At 38.5% G+C, this 20,850-nt stretch overlaps 2 protein-coding genes across 5 annotated transcripts; one reads left to right on the top strand and one right to left on the bottom strand.

Moving 5' to 3' along the window:
* Positions 1–1,225: 1,225 nt before the first annotated feature.
* On the bottom strand, positions 1,226–16,632 carry wnt10b (wingless-type MMTV integration site family, member 10b). 4 transcript variants are annotated; one of them, XM_067370682.1, is made up of 7 exons: positions 16,524–16,632; positions 16,163–16,401; positions 15,777–15,962; positions 15,281–15,460; positions 7,711–7,973; positions 4,490–4,941; positions 1,226–3,380 (listed from the first exon to the last, which is right to left on the bottom strand). In XM_067370682.1, the coding sequence occupies exons 5-7, from the start codon at positions 7,871–7,873 to the stop codon at positions 2,889–2,891; spliced, it is 1,107 nt and encodes a 368-aa protein (XP_067226783.1). In that variant the 5' UTR covers positions 7,874–7,973; positions 15,281–15,460; positions 15,777–15,962; positions 16,163–16,401; positions 16,524–16,632; the 3' UTR covers positions 1,226–2,888. The 4 variants fall into 4 exon arrangements, with proteins under 4 accessions (XP_067226783.1, XP_067226782.1, XP_067226781.1 ...); XM_067370681.1 differs by lacking the exons at positions 15,281–15,460; positions 16,163–16,401; positions 16,524–16,632 and having other exon boundaries at positions 15,777–15,867; XM_067370680.1 differs by lacking the exons at positions 15,281–15,460; positions 15,777–15,962; positions 16,163–16,401; positions 16,524–16,632 and adding an exon at positions 9,093–10,059.
* Positions 12,291–18,981, top strand: wnt1 (wingless-type MMTV integration site family, member 1). Its single transcript, XM_067370683.1, has 4 exons — positions 12,291–14,200; positions 15,310–15,563; positions 15,724–15,989; positions 16,204–18,981. The coding sequence occupies exons 1-4, from the start codon at positions 14,100–14,102 to the stop codon at positions 16,693–16,695; spliced, it is 1,113 nt and encodes a 370-aa protein (XP_067226784.1). The 5' UTR covers positions 12,291–14,099; the 3' UTR covers positions 16,696–18,981.
* The last annotated feature ends 1,869 nt before the right edge of the window (positions 18,982–20,850 follow it).

Below are 20,850 nucleotides of genomic sequence, written 5' to 3'. Positions count from 1 at the left end.
GGTACTAAACCTCATGTCGTTCCACACCTGTAAGACCTTCGTTCATCTTTGGAACACAAATTAAGGTATTTTTCATAAAATCTGATGGCTCAGTGCGGCCTGCATTGCCAGTGAGATAATTAACACTTTCAATGCCCAGAAAGCTTCTAAAGACATATTTAAAACAGTTCCAATGTTACTACAGTGGTTCAACCTTAATGTTTATGAAGTGACCAAAATATATATATTTTTTTTTTTTGGCGCGCAAAAAGTAACGATTTTATTCTACAATATCTAGTGATAAGCGATTTCAAAACAATGCTATCGCTTCGAAGCTTTACGAATCTTGTTTCGAATCAGTGGTTCGGAGCATGTATGACACTGACAAAGTCACGCCACCTAGTGGTGAACCATTAAAATTTCAAAGCGCTTATGACGTAACAAAGCCACGTTTTCTGAAATCACGTGATTTTGGCAGTTTAAAACGCACTCCGAAGCACTGATTCGAAACAAAAGATTCGAAAAGCTTCGAAACCATAGCATTGTTTTGAAATCGCCCATCACTAGATATTGTTGAATAAAGTCGTTATTTTGTTTTGTTTTTTGCCGCACAAAAAGTATTCTCGTCGCTTCATAACATTAAGGTTGAACCACTGTAGTCACATGAACTGTTTTAAATATGTCTTCAATAGCTTTCTGGGCATTGAAAGTGTTAATTGTCTTGCTGGCAATGCAGGCCTAACAGATTTTATGAAAAATATCTTGTGTCCTGAAGATGAACAAAGGTCTTATAGGTGTGGAACGACATGAGGGTGAATAATTAATGACAGAATTTTCATTTTTGGGTGAACTAACCCTTTAATGTTGACATAACTAACTGAGCAGTCTGTCTGTCTATCTGTCTGTCTATATGTATGGTAAATATTTCATGACCCAGCATTAGTTCTATGCCCTTCTGTCTTAACTGTAGCAGAGTCTGGTTGTCATTATTCTTGATGCTGTCAGTATGTTGCTTTGTATGTGTGATTGGCTGCACTGCATTTTGTTGGGGGAGGTGTTGGGGGGGGGGGTCGTCTATGGCCGTCCAATTTTTCTGTCTCACACATGGAAGAAACAGCGACAGGAAATTCCCTCTTGCAGCAGCTCCAGGGTGAAATGATAAAGGAATAAAGAAATGCAAACCAGATATCTAGCGCTTTATCATTCCACACCACTCTTTCTCTAGTTTTCTTTTACTCCCATTTTTATTGCCAGAGGAAATACCACAAGAAGTGAGTTCGATAAAGCCAGCAGACCATGGGTGGTCACTTCACTCAATCGACAGCCGCCACAGCACATCCTCATTAGAGTCTCATGGAATCATACAGAAAAACTCATTTATTCCTAAGATGTTTGTGATTGTTGTGCACTCAAAGAACTCAGACAGAGCGTAGACATCAGAAGTGTGCCTGTGTTTAGTTAGGAAATCACACAGTGGTCCAGTCTCTGACAGCTGCAGATGCAGATTCACAGACAAGGACAAACAGTACTCAGCAGCACATGGCACAACTTTCGGACAGCTGATCCCTATAAGACAGGTTCATGCCTTAATCTGCTTATAGAACTCTTATGAAAGCATATCCCTGTTGCCCATTATGAGAGGTCAGATTCGGTCAAAAAATATCTAGAATTATATCTAATACGCCAATCTATGACCTCTCCTCTGTTCAAGAGGGTCTTTCCTAGGGGGAGTAAATGATAACAGAATTTGCATTTTTGGGCGAACTAACCCTTTAACAAAAAAAACTGAGGCTTTTTTTAAACATTGTACAACATATTACAACAATAAATTCTCTAGACTCTCCTTAAAAATGCAAAAGGCGGCAATATATGAAAGTTAATTTATCCATATAATTAATCTGATTTCCTAAGCATCGAAAATGAAAAGTTTAAAAATCGTATACATTAATTTCACTGCAATAAGATTGTAATGGCAACTGTTTAAATACAGTTTAACACAGGACTTTAGAGTCTGAATGTCTTCCATTCATGCATCAAAGGCATCTGGCATCCAATATTGTTCAGCAGTATGAGATGAGATGTGACTGTTTTTAATCAGCTGCAAAAAATCCACGGGAGGCACAAGTGTTCTCCAGTCGTTCCTTCACTCTATCCATCTCCATTCTCTGATTTGTCTGTCTCTATAAAGGTTAGGATGAGGTTACACAGCATATCAACTTCACAATTGTCCTGGTTTTCATAAAAACCAACCAAACCCTAAGAACCCTAAGCAAGGCACATTCTCTGTCGATGGCCAAGATTTGCTCCAGCGAAAGTTTCTCTATAACATCTTATGAAATGGCAGTGAAATGTTCCCTTCAATTATCACAGCCATTGATTCCTCATGATCAATGTGGGCAAAGATCATAATGCTGCAAGATACAGTGTTTTGAAACCTCAACCCAACTTGGATGGTATTTCACCATCATAATTGATTACAACATAAACGTTTTGCCAAAGCAAGGAATGTACATTAAGTGCACTTTTGAAAAAAGGTAGACCGTAGCAGTGCCTATATTTTGCAGGAATAATTTGTTCCTGCTGTTTTGCCTTGTTATTTGGAGGAGTGCAGATGGCGTTTGGGCCATTTGCTTGGTTCTGGAGGCTGAAGATTCCAAGTGAGGAAAAAAACACAAATGACATGAGTCACCTCCTCCTCAATCTCTGACTTGGCATTTTGGGAATAACAACAGCAACACAACGCAAATGGATCCCAGATGATGGAGGTTAAAAGAAGGAGAGAAATGGATAAACAGACACACCGTGGGAGAGCAAAACACACAGGCAGTCACATTCGGTATGGCAGGGTACAGGTTGTTGTCTCCCGGTCCAAAAACAAGGAAATGGGGATTTGGACCAAGTTGGGTCGTTCACTTGCACACATTAACCCACTCCGAAACCCTGCACTCCTCACAGAGCACGTAGCAGCACCAGTGGAAGCGGCAGTTACACCGCTCGCTGCGTGCCTGTTTGAGGATGTTGTGTCCGCGGCCGCAGCACAGCGACCCGCAGCCGTCCATGTTGGAGCTGCTCTTGTTGCAGATGCGACCCTGAGTGCCTAGCGAATCCACCGCGGGCTCGCGGTCACAGAAGTCGGGGGACTTCTCGAAGTACACTAACTCACGCGAGATGCTGCGTCGCCGGCCTCTGAGCTGATCTGAGCCGGTGCTCCCACCAATTCGAGAGTTGAACACTCCGCTGTTCTTGTTCTGAGAGTTTATGAAGATGGCAGTCAGGAATTTCTCCCGTAGCAGAGATCCCACCAGCCGGAATTCAGGAGAAACATACCAGCAGGTCTTGAACTGGCAGCTGCCTGATGTGCCATGGCACTTGCACTTTCTTCTCATGTTGTCAGTGACTACCTGTTAAGGTCAAAGACACAATGAAAAGAATATAGTATACGTGTTTTTAGGTTAGTAATCAAATGCTTAACACTGTGTCCTAACCGGGAGTGAGTGATCCAACAAGTTCAATCAATCGATCAATCAATCGATCAATCAATCAATCAATCAATCGATCAATCAATCAATCAATCAATCAATCAATCAATCAATCAATCAATCAATCAATCAATCAATCAATCAATCAATCAATCAATCGACCAATCAATCGATCGATCAATCAATCAATCAGGGGTGTAACGGTACATGTAATCGTCCTGAACCGCACAGACATCACAGTAACGGTGCATGTAGTCGCCTGACGAATAGTTAGTCATAGGCGATCCAATCCAGAAGGGGGCGTATGTGGTAATGCAACGGTGTTTGTTACCAGTAAAAAGCACAGAACAAGAGGAGACGATCGCTGTGTATGTTTACATCTCTCAACCAATGTTTCAACTGCGGAAAGAAATCAATAAACCAGCTTGAGAATAAAATCAAAAGTAGCATTACATTTATTACATTACATCTATAGGATCTATCATCTGTATGGTAGCTAACAGAAATATGGGTCCAAAACAATGTCCAAAATAAAGAAAATACCTTTTAAAAATCTAGTTTAAAATAAATGCACTAAGTTCTTAATGTACCCCTGTTGGTTTCATATTGTTATTGAAAAATGTAATGCTCTAAATGTCTAGTGTAACCGCAAAAAACATCTTGAATATGCGTATACAGAGTTTAATCATTATTTTCACAAAATGTAAAAAGGAATTTTTTACAAATATTATGAATTATTGTTAACTATTGTTTTTAAGGAACATTTTTGACTTCATGTCCCTCCAAAAAAATTAACATGAAATTAAAAATTCAATTAAAAAACATGCATGTATTAGGTCTATTCAATTCACTGGATGTGTAAATTACATTTGCATGTGTTTAGGGATAAATGACCCACAATCCCAACCCAAAACATTTACATGGAAGAAAAGCGATTTATCATATCACGCCTGTTTAGGACACGGTTGTCATTGTTTGAAAGACCATATAATGCAATACAAGTTATTAGATTTGAAAATATAAAACCACACCTGTCTGCCAACTCTATTATTGTGAATCCGCATACGAGCGTGTATATCACGAGGAGATCCTCTGGAATCCAACCAGTCCCTAGAGAACCGTACACCAAAACGAACATCGTGACTACAGCCTCCCCACTCCCAGGTGTCCTGTAACGTCGTGACCTCATCCGGTAAGGGTTTGAGGAGACTGACGGGGTGGGATGAGCGCAGATCGGCCGGTAGGCCGCCGTTGAGTGAACCAAACTCAGGTGTGTTCTCTCCTGCACCTGCTATGGATACTCCACTCCTCTGAAAAGTCTGAAGCTGGAGCTGGGTTAACTTGAGACGGATTTTGTCATCATCCAGGTGACGTTTAGCCTCGCAGCCACACCCGCGCAACTTACCGAGGCTGCAGGCCGAAGCCACTGAGTGCACCACACCTGCAGCCAGCAGCGACAGCGAGAAGGCACTCTCTCGGAAACCTGGGATGAAAGACAGCACTTTTAAGGATGATATCTGTAACCATAAGACAGCTATTTTAGGATGATAACATTCTGTTTATAGACTTAGTCTGTCATTTTTGACAGGAAATAAAATGAGGCTATGAGGGATAGAATTCCAGTGAGTTCAATGAATTGTACTGTCGTTTAAAGTTTTTAATATTGTTTATATGTCTATGTGGTATTTTTAATTTGCTTTAAGAAAAACCTTTTCTCCTTAAAACTGCAGTTTACCAAAAACATGGTTTGAAATCTCCCCTGTTCTCTAGTCTACATCACAAACATGTTGTAACCAATGCCATCAACGTAACTATTCTGTGAAGCAGGTGGGTCTCAAGAGAATCCAGGTTATCCCTGTATATTTTTCTGTTGATACGAAAAATCGGGTACATTTAGCAATATAGCAGGTGAATTATGTATATTACGATGTTATAATGAACTATAGGCCTTTCTCCGTTCTAAGCTGTTCCAAGCGTTTCTAATGATGTTGATTTTCAGAAGGCAGCTGTCTGAGACTGAGAATATGGTTTGTGTAACATTAGCAACACATTATTAGCTGTAGAGAGCGATACATAAAACGTATTACCATTCTGATACATCGACTTGTAGACGATGTATAGACGATATAATTCACTCTTCTTAAAGGTGCCATCGAATTGAAAATTTTATTTACCCCGACATAGTTGAATAACAAGAGTTCAGTACATGGAAATTACATACAGTGAGTCTCAAACTCCATTGTTTCCTCCTTCTTATATAAATCTCATTTGCTTAAAAGACCTCCAAAGAACCTCAACATAACACACTGTTACGTAACAGTCGGGATCATTAATATGTATGACCCCAATATTTGCCTATGCCAGCTCATGATCAAGGCATTAGACAAGGGGAGCCAGTATTAATGTCTGGATCTGTGCACAGCTGAATCATCAGACTAGGACTAGGTAATAAAGCAAGGCAATAGTGAAAAATGGCAGATGGAGCGATAATAACTGACATGATCCATGATATCATGATATTTTTTGTGATATTTGTAGATTGTCTTTCTAAATGTTTCGTTAGCATGTTGCTAATGTACTGTTAAATGTGGTTAAAGTTACCATCGTTTCTTACTGTATTCATGGAGACAAGAGAGCCGTCGCTATTTTCATTTTTAAATACTTGCAGTCTGTATAATTCATAAACACAACTTCATTCTTTATAAATCTCTCCAACAGTGTGTAATGTTAGCTTTAGCCACGGATCACTATCAAACTCATTCAGAATCAAATGTAAACATCAAAATAAACACTGTACTTACGCGATTAGACATGCTGCATCACAAACACTTTGTAAAGATCCATTTTGAGGGTTATATTAGCTGTGTGAACTTTGTTTATGCAATGATAGAGTCGAGAGCTCGGGAGGGGGCGGAGAGCGCGCGATTTAAAGGGGCCGCAGCATGAATCGGCGCATTTCTAATGATGCCTCAAAATAGGCAGTTAAAAAAATGTATTTAAAAAAATCTATGGGATATTTTGAGCTGCAACTTCACAGACACATTCAGGGGACATCTTAGACTTATATTACATCTTGCGAAAAAACGTTCGATGGCACCTTTAAGATATTTTTGTTGAAATTCGATGGCTCAGTGAGGCCCACATAGGGAGCAATGACATTTCCTCTCTCAAGATCCATTAATGTGCTAAAAACATATCTAAATCAGTTCATGTGAGTACAGTGGTTCAATATTAATATTATAAAGCGACAAGAATATTTTTGGTGCGCCAAAAAAACAAAATAACGACTTATTTAGTGATGGCCGATTTCAAAACACTGCTTCAGGAAGCTTCGGAGCATAATCAATCAGCTACTATATAAGTAGTTTTTTTTTTTTTTTGCGCACCAAACATATTCTCGTCACTTTATAATATTAATATTGAACCACTGTACTCACATGAACTGATTTAAATATCTTTTTAGTACCTTTATGGATCTTGAGAGAGGAAGTGTCATTGCTCCCTATGAAGGTCTCACGGAGCCATTGGATTTCAACAAAAATATCTTAATTTGTGTTCCGAAGATTAACGAAGGTCTTACGGGTGTGGAACGGCATGAGGGTGAGTAATAAATGAATAAATAATAAATTTGGGTGAACTAACCCTTTAAGTAGACAAAAAGAGTTTTAAAAGTTGTGAATTGAGAAAATTACGTGATCTAGGACCGCTGAAAAGACTGTCAGTCTATCCCTCACAGCCTCGTTTTCACCCTCGCTAAATTCAATATGGCGTCTAACCTGACTAAGGCATGTGCTGCAGTTTTGTCTCTTAAATGTTTAATACTTTTAAAGCTGGATGGATTCTGATTGGCAGTTTTTTCATCATTCTGAAAGTGATTCCAATTATATCGTTCCTCCTACCATGTTCTCACTATTCTTTTAAATTTAAAACGATTTTTAAAACTTTATCTTTATAGTTATCGTCCTTAGTGTGAATGGGCCTTTACATAGCAAATAAAGCTGCCAAGAGAGTCAACAGAGCCCTCAGAAAGTGAAGTGCGCACGAGCCAACTGGTGATATAATTATCTGTAACGATCTTTATCTAAAATCTCATAAAATATGTTTTCCATGGCGCAAATGCGTTAAACAATGACTCAACGCTGATATTTCCCTCTTTGGCATTTGTAGCATTTCAGTGCCCGGATTATGACTGTATTGGCTCTCTTAGACTTCAGCTTCAGCACTTCCCATGCCCCTTTTGCCATCCACTCACCCCTGTTGAGAATGGCACTCTGATGGGGCAACTTGCCATGGTTCTCCAAGGAGGAGCAGTTCCAGCGCTGGTCTCTGAGCTGGTGTTGGCATTCGTGAATAGCAACCTGAATGCCCTGCAGAGCAGAGGCTGTGACATCAGGGCTGCGCACACACAGACGCATCTGTTTTTTGGTCAGGCCTGCCAGTCGTAAACACACTGCGTTGGGGGTAAGCACTGGCTCTCCTGCCACCTTCAGGCCAAGGATGTCATTGCCCAGTACCCTGAGAAAGGAGAAAATTAATTTTATAGCAGTGATATCATTATGAAGTAACACCGCATGCAGTAAATATCGCAGAAGGCTGGTGTTACTTAGCATCACATGTGGTCTTTTTTAAATGACTCACATATGTGAAGAAATTATGACAATGAATTCAGTCATTAACGAGACGCAGAAAAATATTGTAAAAGGAATGGATGTTTTTATGGTGCCATATTCATTTCAAATAATATGATCAATACATGCTTACTGGAACTTTTTAAATATGGCAAAGAAAAAAAGTGACAAATTCTAGTGTTTCAGCAGTTGGAAACACTTGTGTGATTAAGTGCCCTGACACTCAAACAAGGCTGTGACCTTGCAAGAGGCATACATAAAACATCTATGAATATTCAAACGCCCTGGTTTCTATCAGTGTCTTGGCATGCCCGAGGATAATCTGATGAGAAAATGACTATATGGAAAAGATTTGTGGGAAGTATTATATCCAAATCATAACACACTGATGTTAATAAATACATTATGCCCACTGACAGTTTTGAGAAAAGTGAGAGAACATCCATAACCACACAGTTTCACAAATACAGCAAGATTAAAACTCTTTCAGGCAGCTATTACCAAAATAGTGGATATGTAATTAGTAGGAATTGTTACTAATACAACTACTGACACAGGTACTATCAACAGTTGGAATAAATGCTAGTTAGTATCTCAACAGATTCCCATATATTCAATGCCAAACATGTGCAATTTGTTACCAGTAACAATGGAGGAGTCACTTGTCTAGTAGCAAAGGAGTAAGACTAGTATGTAATGAATAAGTAGCTTGAATATTTAAGTATGTCTATTAAAATCAAATACTAGTTACATTAAAATAGATACTAGTTCGTTTTAAATACAAGTAGTTTACTAAGGGTTACTAGCCTACTAGCAGCTGTGGCACGTGACCTGAATTTTTTTTTTTAAATTAAAAGTTTTTTTTTTAATAATAGGCTTAGCTGATAATCATACAAATGACAATTTGAGGCTATTGTATCATGCAATTGAATCCCAGGCTTTCCAAAACAAACAGCTGATTTACTCCAGCAGGTCACCATGAACGCGCTTCTACCTTTCTACTTACGTGAACGCAGGTGACAGGAGCGCAGCAGTCACGATCAGGACTCTTCCCAAACACTGTCTGTCGGGTAACTCCATAGCGCTGAAAGCTTTTCTCGACGGGACATTAAAACACCTGTGGGATCGTTTTAAAGACGAACTGGAAATGACTTCAATTGTTTGTGTGAGGAGCGGGGAGTTGAGCAAGCAGCATTTGATGAAGCTTGGGACTGGAGCGTGTATGTCACTGAGGAGGAGGGGGCGCCGTCAGGGTGGGCAAACACCGCCTGAGGCGCTTGCGTTTAAACACGATGAAAAAGTAGCGAGGCCTGGCAAACTTTACATATTTCTGAAACTGTATGTGATAGTCGTGACGTCTAATAATATTATTTATGCGGAATGAGCATATGAATAAATCAATTATTGGTTATTTTCAGTAGGGCTAGTAAACCAACACTGGCTCAATAAGGGAAGCAATATTGATGACAATATTTAAATCTATTTGACACGTGACTAACAATTTACATCAGTTCTCAGGTTTTTATTGTCTTTTTTTACAACCCATGCTATTGCATTACCACACATTAATTTTTGTAAGTGATTGTATTAATTTTTACACAACAAAAACAAATGCATTTTACATTTGTATTTATTTATGATTACAAGCCTACTAATGCCATTACATTTATGCAAAATTGTTTTACGATGTAAACTGCGAATTAATTTTTTTTTTATCTTTGTTTTGGGCAATAAGCTAAACACGTTCCTTGCTGATCACTTGAAAAGGCTGCTACACTGTAAAAAAAATAATTTTCACAAAAATTTTTCTTGCGTCAAATCAACTAAATGTGGTTGAGATAACATAATATTTTGAGTTTCTGTTGATTAAACCAATCGCCTTCATTGTATTAACTCAAATTTTTAATTTCAATGAACTCAAAATTTTAAGGCAACCAGGTAACTTACCTTTTTAAGTTAAACTTACAATTCCTTTTTACAGTGTATGTGAGTAATTTAAGCCAACGACATATATAATATGCAGTTTGCTGTGTTAAAGTGTAATGACATTCTGGGGTGCCGTTTTGAAGAACCCCTAAATTATGATATTTATCGATATAACTGATTAAATAGAAAAGTATAGGCTAATAGTCAAACCAGTTATTGCAAATATAACTTAGACATTTAAATGCAATTTTAACTGGTTTAAACATTAAATTGGTGCCAAAAGACATTCTGCAATGATGAATTCAGACTATGCAGACTCATAAAATTACATAAATTGATGGAATGAAAACAAGCTATTGTAAGTGTACAACGCATCTATTGATGTATAATCGCTGTTACACTGTAGAACTTGTCATTTGTTAAGTGTTAGGGCTGTTAATTTTTTATCCGCTGTATTGTCTGCTGTGTTTGTTTACAGTGTATTGACCTGCATTACTGCAGAACTTGTGAAAAGACATTTTTCTCCCCCGTAAACATGTATGTCAACTATAAGCTCAACTAAACTAAAAGTCATTCATACAGGCTACAATAAGCAGGGCAGCAGCAGGCAGGCGTGCGGCTCTTCTTGAACAATGCGAGGTGCGTGTGCGCGTTCATGTGTCCGCCCATCCTCCCACTCCGAATCAGTTCAACAGTTCACCGTGCAGCCCTAGTGACGTTTCACTTTAATTAGGCCCACATTCATCATTTTCCCCGACACTCTTAATGAGAAGGCTTTGCTGACTGTTGCTGGAGATAGCCTAGAGCACTACTGGAAAATAGACTTATTTCGTTTGTTTGTCTACACGTCTGAGTTTGTGCGTATAATTAGTCCCATAACTGACCATGATGGAGAGGTTTTTGTCAAGGCTTATTGAAAGTGATACACAATTACATAGTGGGCCAACAAATTATGCATAATGCACATAATAAGTTTGTTCAATAGACAAGCTGTCAGTGTTTTTATTTTTTTTTCTAGGCTAGTTGATGACATGATACGACTTGAACATATACTGATGAATGTATGAATAAAGCAGAATTTTTGAGGCATTAGCAGTTTACAAGATTAAGGGATTATCGTGTTGGTGGTCAGCTATGCACTATGCGCAGCAGGTGAAAAAACTCTTTAACTGACCCTAGAAGGAGCATCTTGCGTCTTATCTTTATTAATATTACTATTAACAGTAGTAGAACTAGGATTAATGTCATGAAATTGAGTTAAATCCAGCCTTAACCATTCTTAACACAGAATCCTGACAACAGTTCTTGGTTTTGGGCTAATCACCTCCTATTCTGGAAGATCAATTCTTGTATTGGAGCTAATCACCTCTATTCCTCTTCTTAAGCTCTGGCAATGAAAAGTGCATTAGCATTTTGCCATGGCGTGTATATCTAAGTGGCTTAAAAAGTGATTTGAAGTTGATTTGTATATAAAAGGCGTCCCTTTAACCGGATTGCCGCTAATCTGCGCCGCATCGCATGAGTGTTTCAGGAAAACCTGTTTAAGATCCTTCAAGAGTATAAGAGCAGGCTAAGCCCAGAAAAGCAGCCCTCATTAAATACCACTAACAAAAGCGCACTTCCTTCAGTTAGCCATTTACTTCAATCCCTCAGAAAAAAAAAGTGCTCTCTCTTTCTCTCAGATTCTTTCATGGCGACATCAAACACATATATGTGCTTAAAACACGACACGTTGATTTAATATTTGCCAATTGATCATAATTCTTTGTGCAGACGATACCATAAATGTATGGAGTCAAAAAAAACTGACAGGAAAATACTATTTGATTCGTGCCTTTAGTGACCATATGCGATCAAGGGAGGTCTGCGGTCCAGATGGTGAACAGTTTTATCTCGACTTTTCTTTTCTACTGTGGTGTCACACTAGTTATGTTTATCTGCAACAATTTCTTATTTTATTCGTTGGCGCAAATGACGAAGAATAGCCTATTAGAGATAACCGGAAGTGTTGTAACACGGGACGAGTGGTAACAGCATCAAGTGTAACTAATTAGAAATGAGCTACAATGGTCAAATTACTATTAGAAGTTGAAGTCTGATATATATATATATATATATATATATATATATATATATATATATATATATATATATATATATATATATATATATATATATATATATTTCTTATTTCTAAAGATTTATAGAAGTAATTTTGAGGTTAAAAGGTAGATGTAACACCGTCTGTAGTTGTTACCATAAGTTTTATAGCCTATTTTATAAAATATTTGCCATTTATTTACCTTTGAATCAAATGTTTAAAATTAAATGACGATGGGGTGGTGATGAAATAATTATTTCGAACAACTACATTTGATTTCCATAATAAATTATTTTGCACAATTTAAAATGACCAAGTTTTCTATCAGTGTTACATCCCATTCAACGTGTCGTTACAACCCAACATCCCTCATTGAAGTTGACATTAATTTACACAGTTTAGGGATAAATTGTAGACATCTAGCTAACCAATATATATATATATATATAAATTTGAGACAACACAAAAAAAGTTAGACTTAGGCTATTTGAAACAAAAATGTGTTACACTCTCCGGTAAGTCCTCATTTAAAATGAGAAACTGACGCAGCATTAGCACTGTCCCCTGTCTTTAATACTCTCCTTTTCATTTAGCCCTTTTTTTCCACCATAATTATAGCATGACGTTTCCACTTGATGTGCTTTATTTAGGCTAAACAGTACAAACGGGTGAGTGCAGAGCGCAAGCACGGACATCTATAAAAACATTTTTTTTTACGCGCAAGAGGGAGGAGACGCAGTTAAGGGAGTAATGCATGCACCCCGGGTAAAAAGGCCAGTTTAGATGTTTTATATTCCGCTCTTACAGTAACCGTGGCGCGACACCTTCCACGCAGAAGGAACTGAAGACACAAGTGGCGCGCGCGCGCACACTCACTCACTGCAATGAGAAGAAATAAATCAGCTCTGCATATATTGAAGACGCCTGAGGGAACTGTATTTTATATGATTTCGCTTGAATGTATCCGAGGAATCTCTGGACGAGGATTACAAAATGATATGTAATTTAAAGCGCCTATAACGGATCTTTTCTTCATCTCCTCTCCTTTATGTCGGGGTTTGCCTCCTGTATTCATTGTGGGCAATGAGAAGAATTAAGCTATCCGTCCATTCAGTTCCACTCAAAAGGAGGGAGGAAAAAAAAAACAGAGGGAGATGAGAGCAGCAAATCCCTTTTTTATTCATCTTGTAGCGTTCAATAAGTGAACAATGTGTCGCCTATCAGTCACCGAGGGGATCAGGTCTTCGGGACTGTCCCACGCGCTCAGTGCTGTGAGCAGAGCATCACTAACACACAGACTGTAAGAGCAGCAGCAGCAGCAGCAGTTGCACTGGCATCCCATCCAGAACCCTTTCTGTGACTTCTACACTGATTTTATGAATAAACATTGACCCACGCTGTCAGTCGCACTGGAATGTGGAGTGGTAAGTGGATGCGTAATGCAAACAAATTGCTTAATATGTTTGCATGTTATTTTTTATTTAATTTTTAGAAAAATAATAGCACCAAAGAAGCATTTTGGACAGTATAGGGTTTCATGAGTAGCTGTCTGGTTCTTTGGAGACTAAAAAGTTATTGATGTTGGGTTCTTTAGATATGCATATCACATAAGATGGTGTTCGAAAGAACTAGAGAATCATTTTAAAAAAAGTTATTTATGGCATGTTAGCTCTATAATTTAAACCTTTATATGTTTTTTTTTTTTTTAAAGTGTAGACTATTTGATATTTTAGTTGAGCCACATACAGAATCCTGACATTAGTTTTTTATATAATAGCTACACTTTGCCATGCATTAAAAAGCTACAAATAACATGCGTAATTTCATTGCACTACACTAATTATTTTGCTGTTTTTATTAATTTAATAATTGTTAACATGCTCACTAGTTCTGCTAATATAGAAAGGAATACCATAGACTGACACTGTTTATTATTGCAGGAATCTCATTTGAGGTTAATTGGTTAACTTTGCCCTTTCAGATATCATGCGGGTCCTCGCGTTGCTTCTCGCAGTCAAAGCGGCATGTGTCCTCCTGGTCTCCTCTCTCACTGGCACAGGGGCGGTGAACAACAGCGGCCGGTGGTGGTAAGATACAGCAGGCCTTTAATATATATGACATGTAGATTTAGAATGTATATAAGATATAGTTGTGAATAATTCGTGCTCTTTTTTACTGGCTGGTGAACAATATCTATGATAAATATCAGTCTTTTAGATCCTTAGTGCATAGGCTTCAGTAGGCCTAAATTAAACGATCAAAGATATTAGACAAGCTAAAGATTTATAATGTCATTCGGTTGTTTGTAGAGACACTGTCATTGTATTAGTAGCCAAGCGAAGGGAATATGCGGAGCTGCATTGTTATTTATTCTTTTTTATTTTATATAGGCTTTATAAAACATATTATTAATATTATAAAGTAGCAAACGAGATGGGTCAAACTAATTTCCCAAATAAATGAATTTCAGTTAGTCTGTTTACTCAGAGCCACTGCTTGCGCGCGCGCTCTCTCTCTCTCCCTCACTCGGTTTCTCTCTGTCATTTTGACAGTGTGGCTTGAACACGGGACAAGATTTTTCAATCCAATGTGGGATAAATTAAATGCGGATTTATTTTATGGCTGGGAGCAGTTCCTTTCCAGGTCGTTTTCAGGGTCGAATTCGTGTAATGTGCTGAGCGTTCCGGAGTAGGTTAAAACTAGACACGACATATGAGCCAAAGCCTTAAAGCTGTACGTATATGTCATAACAGCGGTAAAAGAAGAATTAAAACGATACACGCTGATACCCTACGAAGTTATTCTTTTTTCTTTCTTTGTATTATATGGAATTTTAGGAAACACTTTAGGTTTGGGTCCAATTCTCACTATTGCTTATTAGCATAGGATATTGGCTGTTTATTAGTACTTATAAAGTACATATTAATGCCTTATTCTGCATGAGCATATTCTACATCCCTTAATCCAACCCAATACCTAAACATAACATAAGTGTGACTGAATTTTAATATATAAATACATATAATTATATGTATTAAAATTTTTTATATATACATATTATATAAAATGAGAATATCATAGGAAAATGGTCTAAACATCTAAACAAAGGCCTATTTGTTTAAATTTTTCAGTCCATTCAAATGAGAAATGGCCTTTTTCCAACTTACCAACGTCAGTTTTTCGTTTTCTCCACCAGGGGTATTGTGAATGTGGCATCCTCAGGCAATCTCCTCACCAACTCTAAGAATGTGCAGTTGGTGCTGGACCCCAGCTTGGCATTGTTAAGTCGCCGTCAGAGAAAACTGATCCGGCAAAACCCTGGCATTTTGCACGCCATTGCAGCAGGCCTGCATACAGCCATCAAGGAATGCAAATGGCAGTTTCGTAACCGCCGCTGGAACTGTCCGACCACCCACAGCCCCAACGTCTTTGGCAAAATTGTCAACCGAGGTGAGCGTGGCTTCTCAGAGTGGCAGTATGAAAGCTTTAAACAATGTGCTGAACACTATTCATACACTATTCACAGGAGAACATAGAATTACACATTAATATTATCTGGATGGAGACACAGCAGGAGAGAAATTGTAAGTTGTGATTATTGTTTTGTTAGGTTGCCGTGAGACTGCATTTGTGTTTGCCATCACAAGTGCTGGTGTTACTCACGCCGTGGCTCGGTCCTGTTCTGAGGGGGCCATTGAGTCCTGCACCTGCGACTACCGGCGCCGAGGTCCTGGAGGGCCAGACTGGCACTGGGGAGGCTGCAGCGACAATGTGGAATTTGGCAGGATGTTCGGACGAGAGTTTGTGGATTCCAGTGAGAGGGGCAGAGATCTACGATATTTGACCAACCTGCACAACAATGAGGCAGGAAGAATGGTAAGAGACCCCTTACTCAACTCTCTGAAGCCATTTGTCTAATCAAAATACCAGTATTTTAGAAACAGATTTATCAATACATGGATTTTCCCAAAGTACAGATGGAAAGAAATAAAAATAACAGTTTCATTAGTTCAAAATGGTCAGAATTTCAATATAAATGTATAAATTACCATTTTTGCTGCTTCATTAATTTTCTCTCTTCTTCTTACAGACAGTCGCATCGGAAATGCAACAAGAGTGCAAGTGCCATGGGATGTCTGGGTCCTGTACTGTGCGGACATGCTGGATGAGACTGCCCAGCTTCCGTGTAGTTGGAGACTTTCTGAAGGACCGTTTTGATGGCGCATCCAGAGTCGTGTACGGCAACAAAGGCAGCAATCGTGCATCCCATCGAGCCGACCCCCGCCACCTGGAACCGGAGAATCCAGCACATAAACTCCCTTCGGCTCGGGACCTTGTCTACTTTGAAAAGTCGCCCAACTTCTGTTCCTACAATGGCAAAACAGGCACGCATGGCACATCGGGACGTACCTGCAACAGTTCATCGCCGGCGCTGGATGGGTGCGAGCTTCTGTGCTGTGGAAGGGGATACAAGACTCGAATGGAGCAGGTCACAGAAAGATGCCACTGTACTTTCCACTGGTGTTGTCACGTGAGCTGCCTCAACTGCACCAGTACACAGACTGTCCATCAATGTCTATGATGAACAAATGCAAAAAACTGAGAAAATTGGGGTATCTGGAGGTTATATAGGAGTGAATAAACATGTTAAATTTAAATACTGGAGAAAAGAGACAGGATAGCAAGGTAAAAAGGGACTAAACACAATCTGTTGGTTGAATAGGCAAGTATATTCAATGTATTAACTACTGAGAAAAGTTCAAAAGTTCATGAGCAGAACACTTAGCTGATGGTAGGTCTACACAATATTTTGGTGATGTTACTGCAGCACAGGACTTCAAATCGTAAGAAATGGGTCGAGAACCACTACGCACTGAGCAACTTTGAGCAGGAAAAACGGTTCATGTAGGCACCACTTGAAATTTAGGGTACTGAACCGCCAGTTCTGAGGTTCTAGTATGTCTTCTCCTCTCCTGATTTCCATCTCTGGTACTCTGGGGAACATAGAAGCTAGAAAGTAGTAACTGGACACAGTTTGACAGATGTTCCTGTGGTTAGCGAACCACAAGCATGCTCTCTCATAAACCAGTGCAAAACTCTAACAAGAGGGCGGTTCTTTAAAATATTTTAGCGTTTTGTTTTCTTTAGCTGCAGTTCTACTCGTCTCACATAAAACTGTGTGAAGTGCTTCTCAAGGGATGGGGCTTCCTTTTCCGATTACTATGTAGCGGAATCCCGAACTCGGCCCAACCTCTCGTGATTTCCCATTCGGACCTGCCATACTTCCCGTCACTGCTTTGAGTCTCCTGCCATTTTTTAATACCATTTATTATTATGTGGTATACCATGTTATTGTACTGATGGAAAAGTATTGGGAAGAGAAAATTAAGATTGACCTGAGATTGACTCAGATCAGCATGTTTACTATTACAGAAACTCTTTTGGGAGAGAAGAAGCCTTCTGTCAAAGAGACTACATCGATTACGCACAAGTACATACTAGTTTTAAAAAAGTGTGTAAAGATAATCCTGTAAATGCCCTACTACCTAGTTTACAGTGGACAAACAGTTCACATTTATGTTTTGAAAGAGCCACAATTATGGAAACTGTATTTTGTATATCAGCTAACATAACCAAAATGTTGTAAATATTATAAATAGATATGATCTATATATTTATGCTGCAACTTGCAATGTGAGAAAATGACTTAGTCTGAAAGTGGGGTGAATACACTATTATTATTTACAATTTTATGAGTAATTCCAGCCACTTGTGTGCTAACTTATACAGATGGTCACAAATGGATGATCGAAAATGAGGCCACATACATCTCAGAGACAAGATTACTTTGTCAAATGCCTGATTTACTTGTCTCTTGTGTTTTACATGCACTGAACACCATCTTTTAATATTGTGAATGAAAAGTATTTATTATTGTATGATGGCTTTTTTTGTTAGAGAAAATGCTGATAAAGGAAATATTTTAGCTCAGTTTAGAAAAGTTGTTTTCATATAGAGTAATAGCACAATAAAGTTTATATTTTCATTATCTGTGTTTTCAGAGAACCGCTCATTTCCTAACTATGCTCACAATAACAGGTTCGTCTTTCCATATGGGTTTTCATATTCGTTTATGATCCATCAATCATTTCTCAGAACCACAACCTGGTATGACAGGGTATGTCTAAAGCACTTAACCTAAAATCAACAATGTGAGTGTGCAAGTATATCAGTTCGTCTAAACATCATTCCCACCATCGAAACGCAAGACCAGGCCTCTTCTTCGAACAGTCATGCACCCTAAATCCACAGTAACCGCTGAGGGAATTTAGGCAGTGGTGTAACACAGCGTTAAATCTGTGTGTTTTCACGACACTAGCGGTTTTGCTTCACTTACTTAATATCAGAAACAAAATAAAGAAATGGTATTAGAAATAATGACAGGTTGTGTTGCCCCCACCCTGCTACCGAGGCCAGCGCGACCACAAGAGTTTGGATGAAGGCAGACGATTCTTTCTCTCATCCACCGCAACATATCGCAGGGCCACTGAAGGTCAGCCAGATGGAGCGCTGCACCGCCGCAGTCGTCACATCCGCATCCCAGAACAGAACACACAGCGATGGGAGAGGATGACTGGAGAAATAGGATCTAGAATGCTCACAGGATAAAAGAGAGAGCTCACAGTTAATTGATAGAAAGAAAAGAAAAACAAAGATATAGATTAAAATAGAGCTTAAACTCAAATGTTTAACTTCTACATAAAATAGGCTATATATTTTTGGTTTTTGAAGTCTTTTATGCTCATCAAGACTGTATTTATTTGATGACAAATACAGTAGTATTGTGAAATCTTATTCAATTTTTAAAATGTAAATTATTCCTATGATTGAAAAGCTGATTTTTCAGCATCATTACTCCAGTCTTCAGTGTCACATGATCCTTCAAAAATCATTCTAATATGCCGATTTGCTGCTCAAGAAACATTTCTTATTATCAATGTTGAAAACAGTTGTGCTGCTTAATATTTTCGAGGAAACTGTGATACACTACCACTCGAAAGTTTGAGGTAATAAACTTATACTTTTATTCAAAAACGATGCATTGAATCGATCAAAAGTGAGAGTAAAGACATTTATAATTTTACAAAAGATTTCTATTTCAAATAAATGCTGTTTTCTTTAAAACTTTCTATTCTTCAAAGATTCCTGACAAAAATTAACCATGTTTTCCACAAAAATATTAAGCAGCAAAAACTGTTCTCAACGTGAATAATAATAAGAACCAATATAAATAATTGAGCAGCAAAAAAAAAATCAGCATATTAGAATGATTTATGAAGGATCATGTGACACTGAAGACTGGAGTAATGATGCTGAAAATTCAGCTTTGACATCACAAGAATAAATTACATTTAAACAAACACACACACACACACGCACACACACACACACACACACACAATATATATATATATATATATATATATATATATATATATATATATATATATATATATATATATATATATATATATATATATATATATATATATTATATATATATTCAAACAGAAAATGGACATTTCAAATTGCAATAACATTTCACAATATTACTATTTTTACTGTATTTTGTATCAAATAAATGCAGCCTTGAGCATAAAAGACTTCTTTCAAATAAAACATAAAAAAATCATTACTCCAAATTTTTGACTGGTAGTATAGTTATTTGAGACAAAAACAATGCGCATTATACACTAAAAAACTTTTTTGAAAGCCGTAACCTTGTGGGCTTCACATATTCACGACCCGAGTTTGAGTCTCAGCTCGAGGTCCAATCACCGTCCTTTAACTTCCTGTCCTAATTCAACTGTCTTAATAAACCAAAACATGCCCCAAAAATATAACTTAAAAGCTTTCCTACTTGAATGGTAAATAATAATGAATAAAATAAAAATAAAATGAAATGAAATCGATCTTTGACCTTCCAGGAAGTTTCTGTATACATGCTTGTGCATTATAAGGCAAAACAGTGAAACAATACTAAGCATTAATAAAAAAGGGGAAAGAAATAAGTGAGAATAAGGAGAGAAGGATAAAAAAGAGGGATAAAGAAGCAAAGTCAGGCTGCATTCCCAGGCACTGGTGGGATGAGGGAGGCGGAGGGTGGAGGGCTACTGTCATTGTGGGAGTGCTGAAGAGTCACTGATAATTAGCTCAATTAGTGACAAAGGCAGTGTAATAAATACCGACTTAGTGTCTGGGTCCCTGCTGTCCACTCTCTACACGGCCTGTGATGCAGCCAGGGACTGACGGACAATTCATTAAACCGACAAAATACCCCACCGTCCAGGCGTGACGCTGCGAGTTAGCCCCCTACAGGCCCGGCCCATTGTTCTAATTGTCTGGGTTGGAGTCGCTTTCTGGCCATCTCCTCCTCGCCCCCTCCTTCGTCCTCTTCTTTCAAAAAACCCAAGGAGTTAATGCCCCTACCTAACTCTGCAAGTAGGTGATCGGCAGGTTGGGGGAAAGAAAAAAATGGAAAGAGTTACTCGGGAGGGAGGGGTGCAGTGGGATTAGGGTCCGAGGGTTGCCCGGGAGTGTGAAGACCGGCCCCGATCGGAATGTCGTAGAGATGAGTCCAGAAGCTCGGATGCGGGACAAAGCGAGAGTTAATTAGGAAAGATTGAAGGAGTTGGCGACAATGGGCCGCCACCCGAGTCGAGATGAAATTGCTTCC

Source organism: Chanodichthys erythropterus, chromosome 20 (genome assembly GCF_024489055.1).
Source record: "Chanodichthys erythropterus isolate Z2021 chromosome 20, ASM2448905v1, whole genome shotgun sequence".
In the NCBI taxonomy this organism is placed as follows: domain Eukaryota; kingdom Metazoa; phylum Chordata; class Actinopteri; order Cypriniformes; family Xenocyprididae; genus Chanodichthys; species Chanodichthys erythropterus.
The sequence above is the reverse complement of the archived record's forward strand: the minus strand, read 5'-3'. Positions and strand labels throughout refer to the sequence as shown.

Coding starts and splice junctions, on each gene's coding strand:
- wnt10b (XM_067370679.1), bottom strand. CDS start 8,068: ATGCTAAGTAACACCAGCCTTCTGCGATATTTACTGCATGCGGTGTTA. Junction 4,942..7,710: donor GAGTGCCATTCTCAACAGGG/GTGAGTGGATGG, acceptor CTTTCATCCCAG/GTTTCCGAGAGAGTGCCTTC. Junction 3,381..4,489: donor ATAATAGAGTTGGCAGACAG/GTGTGGTTTTAT, acceptor TGACCTTAACAG/GTAGTCACTGACAACATGAG.
- wnt1 (XM_067370683.1), top strand. CDS start 14,100: ATGCGGGTCCTCGCGTTGCTTCTCGCAGTCAAAGCGGCATGTGTCCTC. Junction 14,201..15,309: donor AACAACAGCGGCCGGTGGTG/GTAAGATACAGC, acceptor TTTCTCCACCAG/GGGTATTGTGAATGTGGCAT. Junction 15,564..15,723: donor TGGCAAAATTGTCAACCGAG/GTGAGCGTGGCT, acceptor TTGTTTTGTTAG/GTTGCCGTGAGACTGCATTT.